Here is a 17,690-nt window from a genome sequence, read left to right on the forward strand (position 1 = left end):
GTTGGATCAAAAAGGTATATTATGGGCAAGGCAAGTTAAATTCATAAAGTTAAATACATAAGCCAGTAAATAGGCAACAGAACATGTTTAAATATGCTGAACTAAATAAGGTGAACATGACCTACAATATGGCAGTTAACTAAACTGCAATAAAGCTAAACCAAATTTTAACTGGCATAAACAGTGAGAAAAATAATGGCAAAACCATCTTCTAGTGCACTCAGCACAAACACCACTAATAGTGGGTAGGTGTACATGTCCCTGAAAGGGGTACCCCTGGAGAAGGTGGTAAAGTGCCTGATGTCTATTTAGTGATGTTAAGCCAGCTATCGTTGAAGCCCGGCTATCAGGTTGTACAAGTGATGCTGTCTCTTTAAGACATAATGGATGGCTGTCTCTATTGGCAGTAACTGTGGACAGTAAGGGCTTAAGCACAGTTGTTCCACTCACCATCCTTCCTAAGCAACAGAGCCAGTCCAGTATGCTTGGTGGTCTGTTGTCCCAGAAGGCTCAGATCTCACGGTAAGGCCCTCACGATCAGTTCTTCACAACACTCAGCATTATGACTCTCTACGACTCTCCCTGACTGTAGACACACAATGTAATGAGTCTCTCTAGTTTTGTGTCCCATCACAGTAGGAGAACTTTCAGTGTCTCAGTCCTAAGCTCTGAGTCTCACGCTCTCTGGTGTGTGGGCATTGACAACACAGGCATCAGGCCCACACTCTCTGTCTCACTCTCTTCCCACGAGTGCAAGGATTTATAGGAACTGTAGTATGCAGCCCCATCTGTATGTATTGTATAATGAACTTTTAAAGTGATTGTAAATGTTCTATTTTTTTATCAAACATGCTATACCTACCTACTCTGTGCAATAATTTTGCACAGAGCAGCCCTGATCCCCCTTTTCTGGGGTCCCTTGCTGGCACTCTTGGCTAATCCCTCTTACCAAGTACCCCAATAGCAAGCCACTTGCTATGGGGGCTTTGTGCAAGCTTGATACCAAGCTGATCTCTGTGTATCCATAGAGAGCTCCCTGCTCACTGGCTGTGATTGACAGCAGCAGGAGCCAATGACTCCTGCTGCTATTTCTGAGCCTATGAGGGGGAGAGAGTGGAGAGAGCCACTGATCTTGTGCATATTGCACTCAGAAGGTTTTTTACCTTAAAGCAGAGAATGCATTACGGTAGAAAACTTCCAGCTTTTAGAACCACATATCCCATGACCCCTTGTGGCTGTAGGCTTTGACCTCCAATAACCATTCACTGCAAAGCCAGGAGAGAGTTGGGGAAGAAGGACAGGGGATTTCAGCCAACTCATACAGCAGCATAGACAGCAGGGGGGGGGGGGGGGGGGAGACCGGAGAAGCAGGTGGGATACCACAAAGCCTACTCTGTAGTATGTCAGCTGTCCATTGGAGCACAGGAATGCACAGCCCGCTCCCAACACACAGCCGGCGGCGGCGCTTATCGACACTGCCTGTTTGGGGAGTGTCAGACAGAACAGAGGGCAAGGATAAATATGACATGGCAGGACATAACAAAAGGTAAGTGAATATGTCCCCACTTCTTGTCTTATTGGTGGGTGTTAGAAAGAAAAGGAAGGCATATCCAACCAAACAGGACACAGGCATTCTAGTAGAGTGAGGAAGGTTTAGACCCTCTGGCATGATTTTGATGTCCATCTCCCCATACCCCTAGGGAGATTCCGCTTCACATGCTGTCCAGGTGACAGGTGTCAGACCGGACGTTAAAGACACGGAGGGACGGGAAGCACGGTATTTCAAAAGTGTATAGAATACTCACAGAATTAGACACAAACACAAAGTTAACTTTTATAACAAAATGGGAAAGGGATATGGGTGTTGGGTTTGATGAAGATAGACAGAAAAAGATGTTTAGATTGATACACGATAATGTTAGTATGAGAGAGGTTGAGGTTAATTATAAGTGTGCGACACGATGGCACATCACACCGAGTGTAGAGCACAAAATGAATGGGGAAAATTCAAATATGTGTTGGAGAGGATGTGGAGAGATAGGCACGGTGTTTCACATATGGTGGGAATGTCCGAAAATCCAGGCTTTTTGGAAGATAATAGTCAAATTGATTGAAGAAATAACTGAAATTGACATAGGGTTAGACCCAACGACGTGCCTCCTACACAATGTGGAGACATCAGTAAATAAATATAAAGATTCAGGTATATGGTACTTCTTGAATGCGGCGAAGGGTTGATACCCAAGTTTTGGCGGAGACCTGAGGTACCGAAGGAGGAAGACTGGATTAATAGAGTAAACCAGATAGGTAGAATGGAAAGATCATACCATATGCAGGAAGATAGGATGAGAGTTTATTTTAGGAGATGGGAAAACTGGGAAAGAGCGGGATTGAAAGAGAAATATAGGATAATATGAACTAGGATGTTAGCAAAAAATTAATAAGCCTCAAGTGATTAGAATGGGCTAGAGTCTGCAGAGGGGGAGGAGGGGGGATGAAGGGCGGGAAGGGGGGGTAGTGGGATGGGAAAGAAAAGAGTTTTTAGTAAGGGAAAGATAGAAATGATATAAATGTCTATTTGTATGAGAATTATTTCCCTTTTTTTTGGTACTTGTATTAACATGAAAAATTCAATAAATATTTAAATTAAAAAAAAAAAAATGTGGTACCATGTTTACACACTTTTTTTTACGCGTTTAGTGTTTTTCTGCAACCAGGAGAGCTAAACGTCTAGAGGAGTTTATGTGTACATTAGGCCTTAGTATTCGGGTTTAGTCAGGTTTAACTTCAGGCTTTTCATTGCTAGAATCACAAAAAAATGGCTGCACATGGATGCCACTCTAAAATGTAATTTAATCTCAAAAAAAGGCTAAAATTCAGTCAAAGCAAAGACACTAATGCGTTTCAACCAGTAAAGCCTTAAAGCCTTTAAGGCTAGGACTACATAAATACATTAGTGTCTTTGCTATGACTGGATTTGGACCTCTTTTGATAATAAATTACATTTTGGAGCAGCATTAGTGAGCCAGCATTTTTCTATGATCTTTACATCTGAGTTGGGTAACAGGATCCTTTACTGTGTGTTCTGTTACAAGCTAATTGGGTGGAGGAGTACGCTCATTGTATATGTGGGGTTCTGTTGCTAAGAACCCCTCACTGTCTATCCTAAAGAAGTAAGTGGAGATTTCCTAAGGGATACAACTGTAAAAACTTTCTAAACCTAACCCTTAGCCTGCAATCACACGTTGCAATTTTGTGTACGTTTACAAAACATGTGTTGCGTTTGATAAATAAAACTAGTAAAGTGAGCGCTCTAGATCAGCAGCTGTAACACTAAAGGTAACCACAATAAACCTTCAAATTGATAAAAATGTGTATAAAGTGCAGCACTAATAAATAAACGTAGGTGTAAAATATAATATGTAAGTTCATCAAGTGTAAAAGGATATATAAATAATGGAAAAAATAGTTCATATAACATCAAGTGGATAATCCTCTCAGCAGCAGATTTCTAACAAGCTTGTGACTGGAACCAATGGTAAAATTGCGCACTCACCGGAAGCGCATAGGTAATGCACATATATGTATAGCCACCAGGATCTCTTAAATAGGCGGAATGTTTCAGGTGAGCTTCTTTCTATGGATTGGTCATCAATTCTTGGGATAGTAAGGAAATCTGCTAGGTCCAGAGGTCCCCTTAAGGATGGATGGGTGCTCATCCTGGGTACAGGGCTCCCTTCCTCTGAATGTTGAATTCAATGGGGGTAATCTGGAGGACTCAGAACAGCAGCTGTCCCCGGCTGTGCACACCGCAGAAGAGAGGAGATGATGATCTGGGGATGGAGGAGTGCGTTGCGTTTGCTTTGCAATTCATTGTCCAGTTAATAGGCTGCCTATGCGTACGGTGCAAAAAAAGTGAATATGCGCGTGATTTTTTCACACATTAACAAAATGGTAAGTGTGAATGAAGGTATAGAGTCAGAAGAGTTCTAACCCTTCCCTACTCTATTTAAAACACTATTAATAGCAAGTACAATATGGATATCTGAAAATATGGCTGCCCCTATGTACATACTATATACAGAATATTTAGAAATTATATTAAAAAACAAGTTTGAATTCTACACCAGTGAGAGTATTTTTGAATATTATACTGATCATAATCACAACTAAAAAACACTTTTATACAAATCTAAATTCCTTTAAAGTTTTATGATCTGTATTAATAATAAGCATATTAAGGCTGATGCTCAATATTGGGCTGTGCTCCAGATTGCGGGGCTGAGGTCCTTTGACTTTGTGGAATGTAATGGTCTCACAGACGGAGCTTTCGTACACCCTAGGGGCACCCCCTTTAATCTCCTAATACCCAAGGCCTGTTTCCCATCAGGCATCTCTCCCTGGGGAAGGTCACTTATGAATTCCAGACAGCATGGCTGTCACTACGCTTCTCTGTTAAAGTACAGACATGGTCTTATCAGCACGGCTGTCTTATATATTTTCTGCGTCAGCAGTCGTAGCATGACAGTTTGACAGCTAGAAGCAGTTTTTGGATATGGCAAGATGGCCAACTGCCTAGGGGCTCCACTATATACGGGTCTGAGAAACAGAATAGTGTCAGTTCTAATGAGAATGTAATGTTACTACACACTATCAGTACATCATTTCCAGTGAGTGTGGCTGTGCAAATAAAAAAAAATATTTTATTAGTGCACAGAAAGAGTATTTCCCATCCAATCAGTAGGCTTTCCACTAATCGCAGGCCAAAGGTTTTCATTTGCACCCTAGACAACTTTGTTTTCATTTGAACCAACTTAACAGTTAATGACTGTGAGTAAAGTGTATTGATGCCTGTCTATCAAATATGATAAGGTCAGCTTTACTGATAATAATTGTTGCCTATCTTGTTCTGTTTTGCCTGCATGGACCCGTTACATTTTTTTGTATTAGTTGTCTGGATATCGCTTGCTGCCTTAGGGAATCATTAGATATTTGTAATACTATGAAACCATTCCACTGACAAACATAGACAAATATTGTTCCGCACAATACTGGAGATTGAGCAACAGGTGTAAAAGAGTGGGATCAGTAAGTCATCATTTAGAATTGTGGTTGGGGTGCAGTAAAAATGCATGGCTGACCTGCGTTTTAGCCACCTCCCCAAACTGCTCTCCCCCCTTAAGCTTCAATATACATCGGACATGGCCCTATTCCCCCTTCATCAGGGTTCAGTAATTTCCGCAAGTGTTTGAATTGAATAGAGGAAGCAGAGAATTATTCCAGTGATACAGATACAACAAACCAAAAACCTACCAGGTGACAGCCACCTAGGATGTCCCTCTCGTTATCCTGTCTAAATGCCTCCCCTGTGCTGCTCCTCATATTAAATGGAGGGCCTTCTGTATTCTTAAAGTGTATGTCAAGCCAAGACAAGACATTGATTTCCAGTTTGGGACAGGGCAGTGTTCCCCTCACTCCCTGTGTGAAAAAAGTTGTCAGCAAAACAGGAAGCGAGGGTAAATCTCTTTAACAGAGTATCACCTGGCAGTAAAAAGCTGATAAAGGCTCTGATCCTTCCCTACCATTTTTGAAACTCTTAAAACAGTTTTGGCTCAACATGCACCATGTAATTCTATCTATGCAACTTATTCTGGGTGGAGTGGAGGAATGTTAGATCCTGTTTTAGGTTTGTTTTCTTAGGTTTGTTTTCTTTTGTTAAAGAGATTTCTTCTCACTTCCTGTGCGCCAGGCAGCAGTCTCCTGTTGGCATCGAACATCCAGGGTTGAGACTTATAGTTCCAGCTGCAGTACACTTATTGTACTGATCATTGTGGCTCGCTTGGCACCTCCTCCAGTCATAAAAAGCATTCCATCATTCCAGCTAACTAATTTTCACTGTGCATATGACCAAAACCAAAAATCATTTCTGGCCATACTTCAGCTTTAAAGGAAAGAAATCAAAAAACATGACGGAGGGGGTCTAACCTTTAGTTAGTCAGCTAAAAAGAGTGTTGTTATTGTTGCATGTGTCCTTGCTGAAGATTTTCCCTCACTTCCTGTTCTGGTGACAAGGTTGTCACCTGAATAGGAAGTGAGCAAATCTCCCCAACATAGAGCAGTAAAAACTGGTAGAGGTTCATTCTATCCAAAGCAAAAAAAAAAGAAAAAGAAAAGAAACATTTTGGCTGGAGATACACTTTAAGGTCTGTAACATGAGGAGACTGGGATCACCAACTAGCACACAGTCTATTGACTCTCAAAACAAGCAAATACAAATAGCATAAGTAACAACAAACAGCCCATAATCCCGGTATAAGTAAAACAACATACAGGCTCACTGCCAGTATATCAGTCCCATACATGGGTTCAGGGTTCCAGTCTGTTTCGTGTTTATCGTAAAGGCCAACCAACAGTTCACACTTGCTCACAGCTGTGAATTGCCTCACACTCCACCTCATAGACAGGTGCCAACTCCTACCTGTTTCTTTTCAGTCCTTCTCTGCAGGTGGGTTAACCCTTTCAGGACCAAAGTCCCTGTAATCAGGGTTTCAGGTTTTCTACCCAAATTCTCCCTGAACCTCCGAATTCTGGGTCCCACATGAAGACTTACCAATATAAAGAGCACTGTAAATCAGTCTCCCACTCTGGCAGGACTACCCTGTGACCCCTCTCCCTGCATGGATGAAAATCCCTGAGCACTCCAAACTGCATTCATGTCATCCACCTTACAGGACAATAACTTAAACAACAGGGACACGTATCTCCCATCCAGGACCCATCTCTGATGTCCTGTACAGCCCTTACAAGTTAAATATTTTAAAAGAATTACTGAGTGGAGAAAAAAATCCACAATATACCTACCAGTGCAGAGACCTTGCTGGTCTGGTTTGCAGTGGTGGGTTGAAGAACTCATGGAACACCAGTCTGCCTGATTGCAACAGTACATAATGTGCCCTGTAGTAGTGGTCTTTTTACTTCACTTCCATCTCAAGCCTGATTTTAACTTTCAGCTGATCTGCTGCAGTTCAGTATTAAACCAGATTTAATGTCATTATGTGAGCCGATTAAAAACAAAAAATGATGATGTCTCAATCTCTACATAAATTAGCAAGAGTTTCTATATTAGCCAGGAGTTGTTCTCCAAACAGGATTATGACCAAAATCAGCATTTGATGTTTATTGCACTGGGGGAGAACAAGCGGTGATGACATAGCACTGTAGACAGATATATGACAGGAGCAGTCCTTGCCTGTGGCTCCGGTCCCAGACGGAGACGGCGAGCTTTACTGTCTGGATCAGAGCCCAGCTGGGGAGCCCATTAACAAGGTCTCATGCTGAAACTGCAGCATGAAATGCCAATTTAGAAGCGCTTTGTTTTCTGAGTTCCAGGTTTCCTCACTGAAGGCGTTCCATCATTGAAGAGGAACTGTGTGCAAAGACTGTGCTCTATATTAACTGCCTGTGTACTGCCCACCTTCCATCTACAGGGGCACTGAATGCTCTGCAGAACTGTTTTACATCTACAGCCTTTTATGCAGAATATTGAATCATCCAAAGTATGAACTGATGGTTCTGCAACTAGATATGTCATACGCCTCCCATATTTTTCCTGAAGAAGCAGAATGAGTTTTCTGCAAATTGAGTCAAAACAAATTCTAACCTTAACCCAATGTGATTTTGAACTACTAATATGCTAATTAAATATATCATGTAAATACTGTAAATGTAATGTCTATCTTGCTGACCAGTGGATAATATCGAATAGTGGTATGGTCCTTTTAGATGTATTGTTATGCTGTATATATGTGATTTAAAGTGATTGTTAAGCTTTGTTTTTTTTTTAAAGAAATAATAAACATGTTATATTTACCTGCTCTGTGCAATAGTTTTGCAAAGAGCAGCCCTGATCATCCTCTTCTCGGTTCCCCCACCAGCACTCCTGGCTCCTCCTCTTCATCCAGTGCCCCCATAGGAAGTTACTTTCTATTTTGGCACTTGTGCATGCTCACTCCTGAGCTCCGCTGCCTGCGTCCATGGACATATACAGTGGGGTTGGGACCCACCCCCCGATCCCTCATCACAGAGTTTGGTTGACAGCAGCAGGAGCAAATTGCTCCCATTACTATCGATCTGCCCTGTGAGGAGGGACAGAGCCAGGGGAGCCGCTGCTCTCATGCACTGCACTGGATCGCGATGAAGCTCAGGCAAGTACAGGGACGGGCTAGAGGCAGGTGAGTGGGGGGATCGTGGGACAGGTGTCTTGGAAATTCGCTTTTAACGAATTTCTCCTTACCGTGAGTACTCGCAGTTGGATGCGCAGCAATCCCCCATAAAGCTGTGCGAATCTCGCTTACCGCGACTGCAGCTTAGCTCCACGATTCCTGCGCCTCCAACTGGTTTAGCTATCTCAGAATTGTGGGGAAATGGAGCTCCAGTTACCTGGGAATGATCACACGACACTCTCAGGTTGCTGTTGGAATTCACATAGAGGCTGGCTTCAGACTCAGCCCCCGGTTTTATTACAAACACACACATGCCCCTCACATGAGTCAGGTCAATCCCCTCCCACAGAACAATGCATGGGGAGTGCCTATACACAGGATGTACATTCCGATTGGAGTGTCCTCTTATCTATCACCAGTCCTCCCCTCCCTCCATGAGCTCTCTGAGGGAAGCAACCTTCCCCCTTTACACCAGTCCTCCCCTCCCCCCCATGAACTCTCTGAGGAGAGTAAACTTCCCACCCTATTAGCTCCTAGTGGTATGTAAATTCTCTGTACAAGCATCCCCTAGATTAAACAGTGCCAGTCTGTATCTGAATGGGCCCGATACGATCTTTATTAAAACACATCCATCCAGATACAGTTTCACGTCGGTAATGGCTTGTAAGATATACATGAGCCTACACACGGAGTTCGCACTGCTTGGCGCCTTGCGGTACGAAGTCCATGTGGTACTATGCTGCTGATATGTGAATACAGGCCCACGGCCTACCGCCGGCGGCATTCGCATCGAATGGCGTGGTGGTATACACGCCGGTCTATAAGCGCAGATCCGCCATCTCATCCATTACTGAGCTGAGTACTGTAATACATACATTGTAAATGCGCATGGCCCAATTGCAGCCTTCAGAGCTTTAATTAAGCCACACGAGAGACATATGAATAACACTAATATATGACACATTTAAAGTTCAACCTGTAAATACAACATTTCCATGACATTGGTGAGTGGCTGTTTTTTAAAAGTCAGCAGCTACAGTTTTTGCAGCTGCTGACTTTTATTTTATTACAGAGTGAGTGGAACTCTGCTTTAATGTACAGAACCTTAAGGCTTCACAACCACTTTAAGCTGTCCATAGATAGATTACATTTTTCAGCTGGTTTAACAGAGACAAGCCAGGATTCGATCTATCTATGGGCAGGCTGTAAAGTAGGTAGTGAGAAAATATAATAAACAATATGCACTATATATGAAAAAAAGAAGATTTTTAGGGCACAAGTCTTTTGAGATGAAAGAATCATGCTGTGGAGATGGACTGTATTAGTTCATAGCTATTGTGCATATTGTTTATTATAATTTTTCACTACCTACTTTACACTGGGAATTTTTTTATGTTAGTATTTTTTTGACATTATGTATCATTGAAAGAAGCGCGGCATGGTTATTATATGTTTTTTGTCATTTAGCACATTTGTGAGTATATGTAGGTGTGGGCTGCTTTTAATTTTTTAAATGTTTTTAGAGGTAATTTAGAATTGCTCACAGGTTTCCATTTATATCTCAGTTGGATTTTTTTCTTGCAATCAATGCCAGCAGCTATAGCCACCAGCAGTAATCATGGTGTTTTGCTGACAGGAAAGGCTCCCTGCCTGGAGAACACACTATTGCCATGGGAGGAATTACTCCATCAACACTGACTGTGTTGATGAGGCAATCAAGTAATTTTCTTTTCTGCAACCCGTAATTGCAGGAAAGAAGCTGCATCATCTATGGCTTACCTAACTCTACTTTTCTTTGTGTCTATTAACCTACCCCTCCCTCCACACACAGACACTGCAAGGGTTATAAGCGTGCTAAATCTAGGGGTAGAGGAAAGGTATATTATCTACCTTACTCCTGCCAAGCTTCCTCCATCTGTGCACTAGTCCCTCAAAGCTAATTTTCTAAGATTCTCTGTCCAGCAGTTGTATGCTGATGTAATCAAGTACAATGCACTACCAATAGCCCTGAATTGTATGTGAGGATGGTGAGGGCCTGCCTAGAGGCTGGAGAATCACAGTGGAGGAAAATACTGAAGCAAGGAATGAGGTGAGTATTGCACCAGCCATACACTGGTTGAAAATTAATTGGTTCAGCAGGGACTGGCCGAATTTTGACCAATATGTGGCCAATATGTGGCCACCCTTGCTCAACAGAAGTCAGTCACTGGCAGGTCCCACAGTGGGATTTCTCTGTCCACCTTATTTGTGTGGTAGCTTTACCAAGGTGTTTTCAAAGTTGTTCTTAGAGTTCCACTTTAAGGTATCTACAGGGATTACAGAACATTTTCCTGATCTGGACTTATTTCAAAGATCATTCAACATAACCTCCTACTCTGCTTAAACACATTGCTGCCTAGCTCCAAGTACATAAAACATGTTAGACAGATAGTACTGTGTAATGCAAGTAACTGGACTAAATATTTTTAGGAGAATGTATTTATCTGACCCTAGAGTCAGGAACTCAAGGTTATTCTAGGTCCCTTGTAAAACAGTTGTCCTCCCCTGTCTCCATCAGTACATACCACTCGCACAGATGACTGAGCACTCTCATTTCTCCATCTCTGTCCTGTGGTCGGGGTCTCTCCAGCTGCATACTGCACAAGAAAAAGACAAATTAGTTGGAAACTGAAATAAGCCTCAGACAAGCAGATACCCCCAAAAGGCCCCCCTGTGAAATAACAGAAACTCTTTTAGAAGCATCTGAAGACGACATGATGTTAACAGGTGTCGCAGGTGTGCGCTGGAATCCAAGAGGCAAGGAATTCAAGATGATTGAAATTTTCAGGGTCATTGAGACGCAGTTATTTTCAGAAAAAATAGACCTCTGACACAGGACAGTAAGGAGCAGCAGCGAGGAATTCTGGGAGGAAAGTTCATTTCTGTTTAGTAGGTTTGACATTTCTACCAAAAAAACTGAAAAGAACTTTAAGGGAATCAAATTAAAATACCTTTCTGAGCGTTATTTGTATGTAAAACACACACATAACATCATACTTATTTCATTTATTAAAAGGTATTTATAGAGCGCAGACAATTTACGCAGCACTTTACATACTATACATTAACATCAGTCTCTGCCCTCAAGGAGCTTACAATCTAAGGTCTCGATCTCACATACAAGGACCAATTTACATAGGAGCCAATTTCCTTACCAGCATGTCTATGGAGTGTGGGAGGAAACTGGAGTACATAGAGGAAACCCATGCAAGCACAGGAAGAACATACGAACTCCATGCAGGTAATGTCCTGTTGAAATTTGAACTGATGACCCCAGTGCTGCAAGGCTAACCACTAAGTCTCTGTGCTGCAGTATTTTTACAACTCTTTCATTGAAGAAAAAAATGCCCTAGCAGTGATAGGACAAAAAAACAAACAAAAATAACAGACTTGTTGTACTGAAGTTGATAGAGAGATCAATTTCAGTACAACCGGCCTGCCCATAGATGGATAGAAATTTGGTCAGTTCCTGCAGATCCAGCCGAGTTTTGATCCATCTATAGCTGGCTTAAGTCTGCTCCATGAAAAATTAAAACAATAAGCCCATGGGATCTTTTCCCTCTCCTGCTTTGTCCTTTGCTATCTGTTCTATCAGTCATCAAGGTGTAATGAAAATCAGACACAGTCACACTGTATGACCCTGTTGGCATTCTCCTACCTGACGTTATTCTGTCAAAAAAAATCAAAACAGCCTCGTGGTAAAATCAACAGAATACAATAGCCACAGCAGGAGATTTGTCCTCATGCCCCTGCAGGCTGAACAAAAAAAATTCTATGTGTATATGGCCAGCTTTACAATTTGATTGTACAATCCGCTTCAGATCTACCAACAACTTGATGGCATAGCTTAGATAGGTCTTCATGTTACATAGTTTTTTTGCAAATCTAAAGAAAATTGTACACAGAGTTTACAGGCAGATTGTCTTATGTATGTATGGTGGAACTTCACTCTCTCAATCAGCATTGACTATTTTGAATCCTTATGCTGCTAGTATTAGTAAATAGATAGGAAAATATATTATATTTACTTGAATAAACAGTTTTTTTACACTTCTTTAGTTACTTCCTAGTTTCCATGCCTAGGCAAATGATGTCATACATCCCAGGAGTGTTTAGGAGGGGAGGAAGGGTTTTCTCAGCTAAGCACACCCTCCTGCCTGCATACATGTGCTAAGGGCAGATGGATTCCAGGAAGTAAATGTTACACAAATCACCTGCCCTTACTCAAGATGGCCACGGCCAGAAATGCCAGGTACTGTTTTTCAAAGTGATTTCTCAGCAAAATAAAGCATGAAGGCATGGATGGATGGGAGAGTTGCTTTGAATATAAAAAAATAATTTAATAGCACTTTTGATTTGTAGTGCTCAGATACAGTGTAGTTCCACTTTAAGGGTACTTGCATACAGTACTGATGAAGGAACATCGCATATTCTTGGCATAAAAAAACATGAGGATGGGCTGTATAGCACATGCATGTATTTGCGCATAATTGCGCGTATTTACGGGTACGCAAACACATGTATATAAATTCATCTAGCTATTTTTAATCAAGGGAGTGTAGTGCGTACACACAAAAAAATATTGACCAGCCATGCAGATTTTTGTATTTTTTTTTAATCTATACGCAGCGCAACTTTAAGTGCCTGTGTGCACAGGCTTAATAAAAATAATGGGCTGCACTTAGATAATTAATAAAAAACTTCAAAAATATGACATTTTTAGGATTCCATGTGAAAGAGGCCTAAGTCTGATAACGGGGTGTATGTAGTGATAGTACTGGTGCCTCAAGTTAAAAGTTGCTTCTTGATTAGAGAGGAGTTTTCTTTAAAATCATCCCACCAAAATATGGTGGTATAGCTAGCCATACACAGCAGGTCCTCTTTAAAGTTAATAAAGCAGCTTTACTGCATATAGTACAATAAAGACAAATCATATCTGAATAGCCTAGAAAGAAACAACTCAGCCTGATTATAGACTTGAAAACTGAAAAGCACAGAAGGAGCACTGATCTTAGGGAACATTGAGGGAGTATAATGAAAGTCAATGAAATACAGTGAAAGAGACCTGTTCAGATAATTTGCGCATGAGGAAGTGTTTACCCTGGAATCCGGGGTCAGGCGCTGCCTGAGTTCAGTCCTAGAGAGGTTGAGGAACTGTTCAGCAGGGAAACTGCTCAGGCAGGACTGGTTGTAATTCCGGCAGTAGTCCTTGGCTGCTTCAGGATCCCCCATCACAAAGATCAGCTGCTGCAATGATCCCTGAAATAACACAAAGATGCAAAAATTAAAATGGAACTTCAGCCAAACCTTGAAAAAAGTGAAAGTTCAATTAAATCAATAAAAAGAAAGAGATTGCCAAGATGCTTGAAAACTGCACTTTTGTTGGTGTTCATGAAAGCAAATCTGTACTCTGTCCAATGAGACCAAAGAAACAAATTCTCTACACAGTGCCCCCTTGCTGAAACATTGCACTTAGGCTGGCCATACACTAGTAGAATTTTGCTCAAAATGATCTTCATTTCAAGAACGTTCATTGGACCTATGCCTCCGGGTACTCCGGTTTCCTCCCACACTCCAAAGACATGCTGATAGGTTAATTGCCTCCTGTCTAAATTGGCCCTAGTATGTGTGCGTATGAATGTGAGTTAGGGACCAGAGGCGGACTGACAACTCATGGGGCCCCCGGGCAATAGGGGATCATGGGGCCCCTGTGTCCTTGCCCAAACTCAAAAAAGCCTATGAAAAAGGTACCAGGGGCATCTCATGGGGCCCCCTACTGACCCCGGGCCCTCGGGCAGTGCCCGAGTTTCCACATGATCAGTCCACCCCTGTTGCAACAAAGCTGCAACAAAGCTTTCATTTGCAAGCCTGACAAACCAGATCTAACAGTCTTGGAAATTCAAGATGAAAATGCTGCTAATAAGAGAAGGTATTTAAAATGTAGAAATTAAGTCAGGCCAGAACACCCTTCAGATGAGTGGATAAAGAAAGACCAGAAAGCTCAGAGAGCAATCTTTCTTAGCATAGAAGATGATCAAATCATACATATATGTAAGTATGAAACTGCTAAAGAAATGTAGGAAGGATTACAAAAGGTGCATGAAAGAGCTAATCTCAGAAATAAACTGTATTTGATTAGAAAGCTATATCAAACCATGCTAATGAAAAGCTAAGATATGCAGGATTGCATAAGGCTCACCTTGAAAATGGTTGAATGCTTGAGAGGTATAGAAGAAGAAATAAAAGATTTCCATGTGGCAGCACTATTACTTAGTTGTTTACCAGAAAGTTATGAAATGCTTGTCACAGCATTTGATGCATGACCAGATGATGAACTGACATCAGAATATGTTAAGGACAAGCTTATGAATGAATATAAGTGTAAAACAGAAAGCATTAATAGTGGAGGTGCCTCTGTCGCAGAGTCTGCTTTAAAGACAAAAAATAGTAATAAAAACCATAACATGCAATAAGAAACACTTGAAATCTTTGTGTGCAAGAAACAAGCACATTTAAAAGCAGACTGCAGAATCTAGAAAGCTAAAGTCCGCTGTCGGCTGATCTTACTCAACCGGTCCAGGCTAGGGAAAGATTGCGACCATGTGGTCGGGATTCACCCAGGAGCCTGGACTGACACCTGGCTCATACTCTCAGCTGGTTGCTGAGAGCCTGAGCCGGCTGCTCCTGCCCTCCCACAGCCCAGCAGGGGGGGAAGAGCAAACAGTCACTGCCCTCTGAATGGCAGGGAGAACTGAGCAAACAGCTTTGTCTGATCACTCAGTTCTTACCCTTAGAGCTGGAGGGGGAGACAGATGCAACATCGGATCAATGCTGCATCCACCTAGGTATGTATGATTTAAATACAATATAAATGTATATAAATTGTGCCACAAATAACAGTGATCCACTCTAGGTGAACAGCAAAAGTCTACAGTGCTGTAAATGGTATCCAGCTTCTCCCGGTGAGCATCCACCACCACACACAGCATCTTACTAGCTGTTAAGATACCAAGTTATAGGTGGCCTTAGTAGGCTTCCAAATAGCAGCTGTCATTAGGCGCATAAAAACCTCCCAAGACACCAGCAGAGGATATGGAGGCAGGGTACCTTTGAGATTCGGGAACCACACAGAATACTACAGGTGTTTTTAATATATTCCTCTCCCTTCTAGATTGTAAGCTCCAAGGAGCAGGGCCCTCCTTTCCCTCTTGTATTGAACTGTATTGTTAATTTGTTCAAGATTTAATGGCACAGCGCAACAATAGTAATTTTAGCTTCTGTATACTTTTGCATTTGGTGTTTTTCTTGAGTGCAGCTGTAGGTATTGATAATTGGAGCACTAAGCTAAGTTTTTATTTTATTCTGTTCAGTAGTAGGTGATACAGTCACCATCCTGAATGCTCCTTTTTTGACAGCCATACAGAGTATATCAATGTTAATACAGTTTGGCTCGAGGTAGTGGTGCAGCCCTGTGAAGCAGGTCATCGTGGCCACGGCATGAGTAAGACCCAAAGCTGATGCATGCTATCTTTTAGGTTGGCAGTCATGGGTGGTAAAGCTAAATTTCTCCTGGATGTCACCATATTTAATTATCTGCTGCATTCAAGCAGAGAGCAGTGACCTCAGCTTCTGGCACAAAAGTGTCAAAATGATTGACTTTCCACTGCTGGCTTGTTGGCTATAGCGACATGAATGCTAACAGCAGCTAGAAGTAAAAGCAGTTTCTGTGTTGTTGCAATGTGCTCAATACTGTCGCCTTGCTTCATATCTAACAGAATCAAAGTAAGAACTGATGTCATTTCACATTGTTTTTTCATGTGGCCGTCTGCAGCATTCCTCAGACAAGCTTGCACTGTTCAGGACTGCGGAGAATGTAAATATAACGAGAAAAGAGGAAGTCATTAAGAGCATATGAGGTCTGCCTGTATTGTACTATTGTGAAGAATGCGCGTGTCTTAGGAGATTGCCCTGACTAGACATGATGAGACATATCGGAGGGTACAGGAGCTGTAAGCACTTCTACTATAAAACTGCCACACTGTTCTACACTACGGGCAAGTCTACTAAATACACTAACAATAATGTATAAAGCCATTTATAACTCTGCCCCAAATTACATCACCGATCTTGTCTCCAAATATCACCCAAACCGTACTCTCTGCTTCTCACAAGACCTCCTACTCTCTAGCTCCCTTGTCTCCTCCTCTCATGCTTGTCTCCAGGACTTCTCAAGAGCTTCCCCCATCCTCTGGAACTCTCTACCCAAATTTATCAGACTATCGCCTACTCTGCCCACTTTTAGGCAATCTCTGAAAACCTATCTCTTCAGGGAAGCCTATCCTGCCCTCAGCTAATGCTGGAATCTTCTACTCTTCCAACCTCTCCATCCCCCACTGTTACTACCTTTTGTACCACTAGCCCCTCCCTCCTAGATTGTAAGCTCCAAGGAGCAGGGCCCTCAAATCCCTCTTGTATTGAACTGTATTGTTACTGTATTGTCTCCCGTTATATTGTAAAGCGCTGAGCAAACTGTTGGCGCTATATAAATCCTGTATAATAATAATACCCAGAACAATGACAATACTAAAATGAATTATTGATGAGAGGGCATGAGGAGCAGATTGCAGACAGTGAACAGTCTATATAACATATACATTGCTGCATAGACAGTCAGGTTGATAAAAACACTGCATCCTCAGAAACCTTAAAGTGTAAGTTCACCTTTTCACAAAAATTGAACACCCTAAACCCTCCCCACCCCTCATTCCCTGATGCATTTACCTTCATGGGTAATGAGCTGTTTACTGCTTAAGTAGCTGGTGTAGTGCATTTCAAATCCCTACTTTTTGTTAGGCTTCCAGGATGGATCAGAGTAATTCTGTTTGGTCAAAATAGTATCATGCTGTCCCTGACAAATCTTAATCACTCTGATTTGTCCTGGAAGCCCTACAGAAAGAAGAGCAGGAATTTCAAATCTGGTGACAGCTAATCACCCATGAAGGTAAGTGCAGCAGGACTGGGGGGTGGAATGATGGGGGGGATGTAGGGTATTAGTTCACGATTTTTTGTGAATAGATGAACTTACACTTTAAAGAAACTTTGACATGTATCTAAAGCCAAGCTATTTTTGTCTTTAAAGTATAACTAAAGGCACTCTTTTTTTTATATGGATAAGGTGAGGGGTTAGAATCACTGTAAGGTTTCTATTTCTGTCTGTATTAAGGAAAAAAAGATGGTGTGCACCTCTTTTTGCTAACTGCGGCAGGGCGGCCACTGTTCACTGGATCACGTATCTAGTACGTGATCAGCTCTTCCAGGTAGGGCGCGAGCAGGCACAGCCCCAGCTGTGCTGTGATTTGTTACAGCACAAGCAGATCAGTGGATCCTGGCCAATAATTGGATCGCTGGGACCCGCTGATTGATTGATTC

The 17,690-nt window shown here is 42.0% G+C and overlaps 1 protein-coding gene across 1 annotated transcript in view; it reads right to left on the reverse strand.

Annotated features, from left to right (window-relative positions):
- LOC149463689 (uncharacterized) overlaps positions 1–17,690 on the reverse strand; it is a 144,871-nt gene that overhangs the window by 121,794 nt on the left and 5,387 nt on the right. The window contains exons 4-5 of the mRNA XM_089675332.1: positions 13,362–13,520; positions 10,787–10,858 (exon numbers count right to left, since the gene is read on the reverse strand). Coding sequence (XP_089531458.1) covers positions 10,787–10,858; positions 13,362–13,520 — 231 coding nt within the window. The remainder of the gene's footprint in view (positions 1–10,786; positions 10,859–13,361; positions 13,521–17,690) is intronic.

The sequence above is a fragment of the Staurois parvus genome, unplaced genomic scaffold, assembly GCF_062004578.1.
Source record: "Staurois parvus isolate SC_StPar_1 unplaced genomic scaffold, SC_StPar_1.0 ptg000154l, whole genome shotgun sequence".
Taxonomy (NCBI): Eukaryota; Metazoa; Chordata; class Amphibia; order Anura; family Ranidae; genus Staurois; species Staurois parvus.